Source organism: Scyliorhinus torazame, chromosome 10 (genome assembly GCF_047496885.1).
Source record: "Scyliorhinus torazame isolate Kashiwa2021f chromosome 10, sScyTor2.1, whole genome shotgun sequence".
Lineage (NCBI taxonomy): Eukaryota > Metazoa > Chordata > Chondrichthyes > Carcharhiniformes > Scyliorhinidae > Scyliorhinus > Scyliorhinus torazame.
The window spans coordinates 27,960,306-27,972,248 of NC_092716.1; the positions used below are offsets into that span (position 1 = coordinate 27,960,306).

The 11,943-nt window shown below is 39.3% G+C and overlaps 1 protein-coding gene across 1 annotated transcript in view; it reads left to right on the plus strand.

Annotated features, from left to right (window-relative positions):
* Positions 1–10,364, plus strand: part of LOC140430427 (ubiquitin carboxyl-terminal hydrolase 10-like) — a 73,062-nt gene extending 62,698 nt beyond the window's left edge. Inside the window, exon 14 of the mRNA XM_072517898.1 lies at positions 8,432–10,364. Within this exon, the coding sequence (XP_072373999.1) occupies positions 8,432–8,619 (188 nt within the window). The 3' untranslated portion in view covers positions 8,620–10,364. The remainder of the gene's footprint in view (positions 1–8,431) is intronic.
* Positions 10,365–11,943: the final 1,579 nt, after the last annotated feature.

Consider the following 11,943-nt stretch of genomic DNA (forward strand, 5'->3'; position numbering starts at 1 on the left):
TCTAATGAAGACCTCATAACCCATTGAAGTTAAGGAAAATAAAGTACTTGCTTGTTATCCTATTTCCTTTCCTATTTTTCTGATGTAACATAGCTCTTTTCATAATCCTATACGGGATGTGGGTGTCGCTGGCGAGTACCAGAATTTATTGCTCACCCCTAGTTGCCCTGAGAGTTGGTGGTAAGCTGACTTCTTGAACTGCTGCAGTTGCTAAGTTGTTGGTATACCATCAGTGCTGTTGGGGAGGGAGTTTTGACCCAGTGAAGGAAGGGCGATATATTCCAAGCCCGGATTGTGCGAGACTTGACGGGAAACCTTTGGGTGATAAAGTTCCCAGGTATATGCTACCCGTGTCCTACTAGATAGTAGTGGTCGTGGGTTTGGAAGGTACTGCCGAAAGAAGCCTTGGTAAGCTCCTGCAGTGCATTTTATAGATGGTGTACACAGCTGCCACTGTTCAGTGATGGAGGGAGGTAAAGAGCCTCTGACCACGTAGTCACAGTATTTATCTGCCTAGTTCAATTTCTGGTCAATGGTAACCTCCAGGATGTTGATAGTGGGGGAATCTGTGATGGTAATGCCATATAATGTCATGGAGCAATGGTTAGATTCTCTCTTGTTGGAGCTGGCCATTGCCTGGTATTTGTGTGATGTGAATGTTACTTGCCACTTGTCAACCCAAGCCTGTATATTGTCCAGGCCTTGCTGCCATTGGACATGGACTGCTTCAGTATGTGAGGAGTCGCGAGTGATGCTGAACATTGTGCAGCTATCAGCAACATTTGCACTTCTGACTTTATGATGGAAGGAGGGTCATTGATGAAGCAGCAGAAGATGGTTGGGCCGAGGACACGATCCTGAACAACCCCTGCAGTGGTGTCCTGGATCTGAGATGATTGACCTCCAATTACCACAACCTATTTCTTTGTGCCAGGTATAACTCCAAACAGCAGAAGATCTCTTTCTCTCTTTTCTATTCACAACACCTACACACTCTCATTTGTTTCAGTTTTGCTAGGGCCCCTTGATGTCAAGGATAGTCACTAATCTCCTGGAATTCAGCTCTTTGTCCATGTTTGAACCAAGGCTGTAATAAGGTCAGGAGCTGAGTGACCCTGGTGAAACCCAAACTGAGCGTCAGTGAGCAGGTTATTGCTCAAGTGCTGCTTCAAAAGTATTTAAACCGTTTGTTATCCTCATCTTAGATGTTTTCAAGTGATTGTTGAGTCTTCACATCCTCAGCAATTCAGTTCACATGGGTTCTTGACAATTTCCTTATCAGAAACAATTGTAACATTTTGTAACAGCAAACATTTCGGAGATTTATTTTCATTGTGCTAAAGAATATTTTTGAAATTTCCAAGCCTTCAACATATGGTAGTGCACAAATTCTTACTTACATTGATAACTTGTAAGGAATGGTCATTATTGTGATTGGGCTTTACATAAACTGGAAAAAGCTTTATTAACTTTTACCACATTATTCCTGCAATGGCCATTTGCCTTTCACCCAAGGCTACATAAGCAAATGTGACCATGACTCCATCACTCGTCAAGAGAAGACTCAATTGCTTGAGACAGGGTGAAGTACATATGGTATTTACCATTAGACTCGGACTGCTGGGGGCTTAATTATCTTCAACAGGAGGATGTATTAATATAAGTACCAGAAACAAATGTCTTAGGATGTTATGCATTTTATAAACAAACAATAATTTAGAACTTGTGTCATAACTTTGAGCAAGTTTTATTTACCCTGTACTGTTTGGCTTCATACATTTTTGTATGAGTGGGCCAAGTGCAAATGTTGCCACTCTGGGACCTTTCTTCAAATATAGACAGAACTTCACTTCTTTTTTTTAAAAAAAGGCAATGTCAATTGGCCAAAAGGGTGCCATTCTACCCTTGCAAAAATATATTTCTGGCTAATATAAACAAACAATCTAGAAACCTAACAAATACAACAAAATATGGCACTGGCATCTCCGATCCCTGGTGGACCCCTATCGTCTAGACACTTAGATTATGCACAGGAAAGCAAATCCTAATAGGGAAATGAACATTTTATACTAGATTAAGATGACGAGAACTAAAATTTTAGTTGGGTACAATTAGAAGTGCAAAGAAAATACTCAACGTTCATACTGATAAGTCCTTCTATTTTGGGGAAACAGCAGAACAATGATTGGTATCCACTTTGTCCAACCTTTCAGCTGTAACTTTAAAAACATTGGAAGCACAATGAAATACTTGACCTCACTACTGTTCAAGAAGGAAACTGGAGCACACTCAAAAGTTTAACTTGTTTTATGTCTAACTTAATTAATACCTGCCAATATAAATCAAAATTAGAAAAATAATTTCTAGAATATAGCCACCTTGTAACTTTGCCGTACTGTCAAACAAATGAATGCAAACATTATACTGTAACAATGTTAATCGCCAATGCTTCTAGAGACGTTGTAGTACTGCTTGGTCCTATAGCTGACTGTGTCGGCTGGGTGGTTTCCTAGGTGCTAGCAACTGTTCAGGTTTTGATGTCCAGACAGTGGAGTACATTGCCTGGTTCCAGACTGTTCATCAAGCATACATATATCATTCTAACACAAGGCACTGGATAGTGATCTAGAGTAGGGTAATTTTGCTCCACTTCCCTTTGTCACAAGGCCAACATTCGCATCAATGCAGAGGCTTAAATCTGGTAACTCAAGACATCAGGAATCAATCATAGCACTTATTTAGCTATCTCGGTATTACCTTGTAGGATGACTGCTCCATGAAATTTGAATGTATACTCCTTGCAATGCTAAATTAATTGCTCAGAGTTAATGTGAATAAAAATTGTTTTGATACATTTATGGCTGTAGTATTGTGTGTTGAGAGAAATAATTTGCAACTTATTGTGATTTTAGTATTTTCAAATTGGCCTATCATGTAGTGGCTCAGTGAAAACAGCAAACACCTAACTGGCTGAACTGCAACCTGCATGTACAGCATTTTTCAGTAATGGTATGACATGCGTTTTAGTACAAATCTAATCCTTGGCTTTTCCTTGCACAAAAAAAGTTATGTTATTTTATAATTTACTTTTAAAATTGTTATTTTTGAGGTTGATGGAACATTTTTGCAGTTTTGTAAAAAGGGATAAAATGTCCTGTAAACTCTCCAAACCACAGAAAAACAGTTCTCTGCTTTATTACAGTACTCCCTATCTCCAAGTGCGTCATCTTAAGCCGCTGGTTGCTATGGCATTGTCATGCCTTTGCAAGTGGAATTGTCGGCTTCTGGGGTTAGTCAGTGGTCTGTTTGGTCTTTGCATAAATTTCGCTGCTGGATAACATTTTTAGTCCTTGGTGTTCATGAAAGTAATACGCTGACATAAGCCAGCCGATGAAACGTGTTACCATGCTGACAGTGCAACTTGCTGAAATTTGATCACACCCAAGTTATTTCTTTCCATGTTATGTCCCTAGCCACCTCCTTTTAGTCGAAGATGTATTGCATTCTGATATGGTAATGGTGTTAGATGTGTGGGCAACTGTTTTTGGCAGGTTTTCAATTATTTGATATATTTAATCTTTTTTAAAAACTTAAACTGTGGGACTGTTTTGAAGTATCACATGTCTGACTTTAAACCTGATAAGCCAACATAACTTCTACTATGCATAATTGTTTGTGCATGGGTAACGCCAGCACACTAGCAGCCATTAAATTCTGTGAAAAGCGATTAAACCAACTTCTAAAGGAATCGTAGGCAGACTGGTGGCACAACTGTTTAGAGTCTGCGTAACTCGAGCAAAGCTTGACGGTTAATCTAGATGAACCTCATGTATACACGTGAACAGTGTTCCCTCTGAGCTGCTCATCTGCATGGTATGTGACGGTCCAAGTGCTGTGTACTTCATTTTATACCTATGCTCATCCTGATGGTTAAATTACTTTTGCTGCCACTCGAGCCTGCGAGCATAGAATTGGTCAACTCCCGCATGACTGGAAATTAACAGACAAGAGCCAGCCCTGACATGATTAATCAGGTGGATTTACAGCTAAAATAATTTGTGTCAGTTCCTGGAGGCCTGAAACTACGTCAGCGCTTGTCTTTAATGCGGCCCTCTTGCCGTCTCACTACCCTGATCACAGCCTCCTGAGCTAAATCCTCTCTGTGGGTGATGGCTCGGGAGGGTTGGGGAGAGGAGCGATATGAGGTGAGGGCTTCTGAATGGAAAAAACGATAATGTGATCAAATTAAAAGAGCTAGCGAGTGGATTTTTGGGCCAGTTAGTATCACATCTAGCCATTCCTCTGCATCTGGTCTTGTACAATTATTAAAAGGAATTTGATCCCAAAGGCATTTGACGCATTAAAAACACAAGGATGTTTCCTCGGGGTTTGGAAGACGTTTTGGATTCCTAGCCCAGATCTCAAAATATTGCAACGGTTTTTATGAGATTTATGAGATCTCGTGAGACGTTTTAAACCATGCATTCTTCCATATACTACACCTCCCCAATCGCTTTTGTAAGCAATGTAAGAGCTTATTTCAGAAGTGGTGAACAGGTTTGTTGTTTTGCAATTTATAGACTTTTAATCTAAAAAATTATAGGTGGAATAAATCCTATTACTTCCACAAAATTACTTCAGTAGTCATTTTCCCTCCTGGAATTTCATTCTCCCCTCAGCACAGTGCTCTCTTCCCCAGTTTCCAACCGTAGTTTCATATTTCGATATTCACTTAATTTACAAGGACACGGTGTCTCTGACCTTCACCCACCAAATTCACAGAGACACTTGCCTCTGCTTGATTATGTTTGTTATGTAAAGCAATTACTGAGCTATTTTCCTCACTATTCATAAAAGTTTAAATTAAGAAAATACGCTGAAAAAAATTGCCGTTTCCACATTTGCTATCAACTCAAAATGCAAGCCTCCTTCGCCTCTTTTTAATTTGAGCTTGTGAAATTGAAAGAAAGATCCTTGTCTTAATCCATGGTTACCAATTCAACTTTTCTATCAAATGACTAAAATACAAGCTACAGTATACAAATAAATGCTTTTATAATATGGAGAACTCAACTGAACTTAAAACCTAGATGTGGAGATGCCGGCGTTGGACTGGGGTGAGCACAGTAAGAAGTCTTACAACACCAGGTTAAAGTCCAACATGTTAGTTTCAAATCACTAGCTTTCGGAGCGCAGCTCCTTCCTCGGGTGAATGAAGAGGCAGGTTCCAGAAACATATATATAGACAAAGTCAAAAATGCAAGACGATACTTTGAATGCGAGTCTTTGCAGGTAATTAAGTCTTTACCGGTCCAGATGGAGCAACTGGAGAGAGGGATAATCACAGGTTAAAGAGGTGTGAATTGTCTCAAGCCAGGACAGATGGAAAGATTTTGCAAGCCCAGGCCAGATGGTGGGGGGTGAATGTAATGCGACATGAATCCAAGATCCCGGTTGAGGCCGTACTCGTGTGCGGATCTTGGCTATAAGTTTCTGCTCTGCGATTCTGCGTTGTTGTGCGTCCTCAAGGCCACCTTGGAGAACCTAGAGGCAGAGAGTCCAAAAAAATAATAATATTTATTATTGTCAAAAGTAGGCTTACATTAACACTGCAATGAAGTTACTGTGAAAATCCCCTAGTCGCACCATTCCGGCGCCTGATCGGGTACACTGAGGGAGAATTCAGAATATCCAATTTACCTAATAAGCATGTCTTTCGGGACTTGTGGGTGGAAACCATGGTAAATTTAAAATTGAACTCGGTAAATCTGGTAATTTGCAGACTAGCATGTGTTATCTTGTCAATGTCTGGGGATTAGTATCTTTTCTCCCATATCCATGGTACCTTTCTGAAAAATATATATTTATGTATTGAGTTTTTTGTTTCGACTGTTGGTCCAGATCCGCGCACTGCCTCGATATTGATGCACCAAATAAAATTAATTTGGCGCATGGGCGGAAAAGATTAGAGGGAACATGAAACACTTTATTAGCTCTTGGGTCATTTGTGCTGTTTAATTTGCGAGGTAAGGACTACTTTGAAATAAATTAAAAATACACATTTCACATCCGTTTGGTTCACAATGGACACAGCAAAACTAATTTTGTAGCTCGTATCATTTGCTTTTAAAAAAAACTTTGCTGTGTGTCAATTGGCTACCGTGTTTACTTACATGGCTTTGCAAAATGTAATTTGCTGAAGTGCTACAAGTCATCCTGAAGATTTGGCACGGCCCTACATAAATGTGCATTTTCCCCCTTTAATCTCAGTAATTTTACTCTTTAGATAAATACCATCTGATCAGAGTTGGGTGGCATGGCTATAAAAATTCACTCCTAAACTTTTTATTGATTTGTATCACTAAATCCGTACTTAAAAACTGCAGTTTCATTAGTATCTGGTGTGGGCCTGCTTACAAAAAAGAATTCTTTCAGAGGATGTCTGAGCCTTTGATTAACTTTGTGCCCTTTAAGTTAGGTTGTTTCTGTGTAACATGTAATAACCACTGTTTCCATGAAATGCAAATGTATAGGAGATAAAGGTAAGTGTGTTTTAAGGAAGCCCCTTGTGCAGTATTATTGATATGACCTGTTTTAATGTTACAAAAATATGTAAGGGAACAAGAACATTTTTAGCCAAATGAAATTATAATCATAGCATCCAGCTGGTATACTGATGGCACTGCTCTTTTTAACAAATTGATATATGTATGAATCACAGCTTTGGCATTTCTGCTTTCAAAAATGAATTATGTAAAGTGGCTGCCTGCCACTGTCATCTGGGATGACACTGCAAGAACATTGGATAGAAAACTAAAACCGACTTGTTGGCCTTAAAGTCAACTGAGCCTGTGTGCAACTCATCATTCAATAATCTGAGATGCTGGTAAACAGAACGTTCCTTGTAAGCTACTTTAGTTTAATTGTTTTCATCAGTTTGCCTGTTCACACAAGTTTTAATGTGATGAACAAAGTATGTTTTGGGCTTGAACTAACCATGTATATATTGATAAAAGCAGATCAGTCATTCTATGTGAGGATAGAGACCATATGATTTGTGCTCACCATGTATCTACCAAATTATTTGACTAGAAATAACTTTGACTAGAAACTGCTTGAAATAATTTAGCTTCTGCCAAAAACTGGTGCAGTGATTGGAAAATATATTCATAGAAGTTATCACGTAACTTTCAATTCTAAACAGAATTTACTTTTCAAATTGTGTGATTAATTTTGCCATGACAAGACCTATTGATCTAAAGTCCGAAGACAACCAATCATTTATTGGAAGTTGGTTTCTTCTGTTCTAAATTTGTTATTTTAAATATTCCAGTAATATGAGAAATATGAATGTGTCTCCGTGGGTTTCCTCCGGGTGCTCCGGCTTCCTACCACAAGTCCCGAAAGACGTGCTGTTAGGTGAATTGGACATTCTGAATTCTCCCTCCGTGTACCCGAACAGGCGTCGGAATGTGGCGACTAGGGGCTTTTCACAGTAACTTCATTGCAGTGTTAATGTAAGCCTACTTGCGACAATAATAAAGATTATTATTATAAAAATAGCTAAGTAGAATTTTTGGGCTGCCTGAGGTGCAACTGACATTATACTTCCAACGTTTCAATAGAAATTATATTTTATTCATCTTACCAGGACAGTTTTGATTTTTTTTTTCTGGTGGACTTCAAACTGGATATAGTGTTTGCATTCTTGGAAGTTCAGCAACAAAGATTGTTGCTGTATATTATATTTTGTTTCAAAGGGTGCCACACTGCTGTGTTGGCTAATACAAGTTTTGCTTTCGCCTAGTCGGAACTTGGTCCAGTAATAGTCTGTCAGCCTTGGCGACTTCAGGTGGTAAATGTAGATCATATTCCCTTCAGGGTTTTCCAAAATGCAGGGGGATGGGGTGCGGTGCACGCGTGTGTGCACATTCAGAATCAGGAGGCAGGAAAGAAAACTTTGGGGAAGTCTTGTGCAGTTTGCTTATGCAGTCACATTTGAAAGGGAGTGAGACATTGATTGCAAATAGTGTAATGAAGGGTATCGTGCATTATTATGTACACATTTTTATTATTTTGAAATACTTGACAATTTATGCATAAGGAATTTGAACTCTCCAGTTCCTAAAATGCACGTTGATAAAATGGTGTTACGTACGGTGAAATTACAAGTTACTGATCCAAAATTGGGAGTGGGTCGCAAATGTTTTGATGGAAACATAAGCTGAAAGGCAATGACTCTTCACTTTGTAATCTTATCAATATAAAAGCGAAAGATCCAAGAATCCCAGATCCATTATATGAAAATATATAAACTGTTTATTTGTATTTGTAATAATTGAAAATGCCAACTATTATTGATTGTAGAATATTCGCATAGAATACATATTTATTTTCCGTGCCCCACAATGTTTTTTTTCTCTCTTTTCAGTTGTCTATCACCATGGAAACAGCGCAACTGGTGGACATTACACGACAGATGTCTTCCACATTGGTCTGAACGGCTGGCTGCGCATTGATGACCAGATAGTGAAAGTGATAACTCAGTACCAAGTTGTGAAGTCCTCTGCTGAACGTACAGCCTACCTCCTGTACTACCGCCGAGTTGATCTCCTGTGAACTGTCCCTGCTCTGTTGCTCCAGCATCTTGCCTCCCAGAGCACCAACCGTCAGATAAACCCTTCCCTCCCTCATCGCAACCTTTCCAAATCCACTCTCAGTAACTTCAGATTAAAGTTTAAATGGGGAAAACAACCTGGAGATGTGCACCAGCAGCAAATCTTGTAGATTTATGTCTATATGTGACATCTTTTGTTACATTTAACCTCATACACATCGGTCGCTAATGTTTTCGCTTTTGATAATAGATAACACATGAGCCCATGTTTTGGGGGGAGGGAAAAGTGTTCCATTGTACTGAATGCTTTGGTGTTTTGATGAGAAAACCTGTGTGTGTGATTACTGGGTGTTGAGTAGCAGTAGGATGCTGACGTTTAAACAAAAATGCTTAATGAAAAAAACTTAACTGCACGTTACACAATAACATGCAAATCCACATTTGAGGTTGAAACGTTGAGTCTGCGTAGATGGGTGATTGTAACCTTAATGCAGCTACTAAGATTTCTGATTGCAATTATGCTTCTGTGTACACAATTGAAACTTGATATAAAAAAAAAGATGATTGATATAATTCCATTAACAGTTCAGTCTGGCTTTGTTTACTTTCTGTGGTTTTACTCTTCTCTAATTGTTGAAATGGAGCTGTACACAATTTAGTGATATTTATAGAAAATTGAGTTGTCACCCATCAGTTAATAAATTCATTGCAAGCTCTTTAAATAACTGTTTGGGGCCTGAATTGGACGAGCAGTCGGTCACAATGGTGCAAAGACCGTTGATTTGAGAACAGTCTGTGTTTCAACTTGGCCTGTACTGTATTGGTACCAGAAAATGATAAAACTTTTAAAATCCTCTCTGCAGTTCTAGAATTTCAAGATAGTTACCCATTCAAAAATATTCAGACAAACCGCCTTTTGGTTTTAATTTGTGCAACCTCTGTGGGGCCGCAACAAAACGAAACACTTCCCTGTGAAAATTCTCCTGTACTTTACAAAATGCTATGTTTTTGTTTGCTAATTGTAACAAACTTGCAGTTAACTGGCACCTCATTCCACTATTGATTGCCACACAACCATTATATAGACCTCGGCAACTTATTCACATGCCAGTGGAATTGGTTGTTCGTTTGGGTCAATTAAATGTTACCACCGGTCCAATAAGCTAATAATCGTCTCATCAAAAAGAAGTCCTCATAAATCGCCATACGTTTCATGAGCTAACCGGTTGAATTAAAGTGCGCCTGCATTTTAATGGACTGAACTTGTATTACTGCCGTAAGAAATTTCATTCGAGCCATTCGGCTGTGGCAAATGCTTTTAGTTATTGGTTTTGAGGATGTAGGTTTCTGTTGGGTTGGAGGGTGGTTGGTGCTGGGGATTGGTCTCTCGTTTCTAAAAAAAAAAAAAACCTTTTCCATGTTTGGTTGCCAGGGATTGATAGACAGCTATCTGCAATTTTTGCTTGATGATCTGTTCAGTTCATATATTCAAAGGTTTATTTTCCCAATCTTTTTATCTCTAACTTGTGCATTCCCTCATTAAAGACTTTCCCCCAGTACCTTGAAATCCTTTCTTAAATGACCAAACATGGCTGACATTTTAATGTGAGATATTTTCAGAGCTTTTTAAGATCTATACATATGTGGTAACCAAATGATTTGCTTTTAGAATCTGTGAACATGATCTTGAGTTAATTTGTTGTCTTGCAGAAAAAACTACCTTGAATAAAAGTCTATTACTATGAAATATTGCAATGCGTAATCTATTTTACCAAGAAGTTCGTCCCTATATTCTACTCAAATCCTCATTTATGCAATGTGCTTTATTTATCAGCATAACAGGAAAAATAGTTCCATATTTGCACAATAGTTCTATGTTGCTTGCTATTTGAAGATTTAATCCTGCAAATGTTATAATAAATTCAGTTACCACTTAAAAATATATATTTCTTGGTTAAAGTGTGTGGTTAATATTAAACGGTTAGAATTATTCCATCCTGAGAAGTTTAAAATATGTTTGCCAGCGATTCTCTTCCCACTCTCCATTAACTTGTTACCATTTTTTGATTCTGGTTTGAACAACTTACTCAAAATGATGCATTATGTGACAGATCGACTGTACCTCCTGACACCGGAGAAAACTTCCCCACTTGGGGAGACAGCTGATAAAGCTTAAAATCTTCAATTAGAGCCAGCACTCAAACCACAAAACTGATTCCACCACAAGTTTACTCAAGTAATTTTAGCAGCCCAATGACATGCAACAGATGGGAATCGCTTGGGGGGAAGAATTGTTTATTTTTATGCTTTGCTTTAATTTGGCAGATCGGGGCAGCACGGTAGCGCAAGTGGATGGCACTGTGGCTTCACAGCGCGAGGGTCCCAGGTTTGATTCCCCGCTGGGTCACTGTCTGTGCGGAGTCTGCACATTCTCCCCATGTCTGCGTGGGTTTCCTCCCGGTGCCCTGGTTTCCTTCCACAGTCCAAAGACATGCAGGTTAGGTGGATTGGCCATGATAAATTGCCCTTCGTGTCCAAAAAGGTTCGGAGGGGTTATTGGGTTACGGGGATAGGGTGGAAGTGAGGGCTTAAGTGGATCGGTGCAGACTCGATGGGCCGAATAGCCTCCTGCACTATGTTCTATTGAAGTGAGGTTACATACACCGTCTCAAAAGCAGCTGCCCGTTTGTGCAGGGTGCATAATTATGTGGTGGCACTTTATGAACTTCATTCATAAAACTGACATAATTGGCCTTCAGTTCTTGGGGCAATGTTTGGTTTGGCTGCACAGCCCAGGAAACCAGTCCTCCAAGCAACCAACAAGTTACTCTGAATTAAAATGAAGTGAACGGGTTTTTTTTGTTACAGAAGTCTTAATTTTGTAATTATGCCTAGTTCCTTCATAGTTTTTATTTAGACTTGATTTTGCGGATATGCCCGAAGATGTGGTAGAGTTTAGAGTTTAACTATGGACTCTTTTTTTCTGGTTTTTAGGTACTTAATGTGTAGGAAACTGAGACTTAGGAGGAGGACAGTCAGCCGTTCGGGTCTGCACCACCAGTCAGTGAGATCATGGCTGACCTGGTTATTGTCTCAACTCCACTTTGCCACACCTCTTCCCCCCCCCCCTCCCCTCATAAACTTTGACTATCATAAATTTGTTTTACTGTGCCTTCAATAAATTCATTGACTTAGGCCAAACTACTTTCTGGGGAAGAGAGTTCCACATGCGACCCATTCAGAGAGAGCATTTCTCCTCCTCTCCGTTTTAATTGGTGGACCTCTTATTTTAATGTGCTCCCTAGTTCTCACAAATTGAGACACCT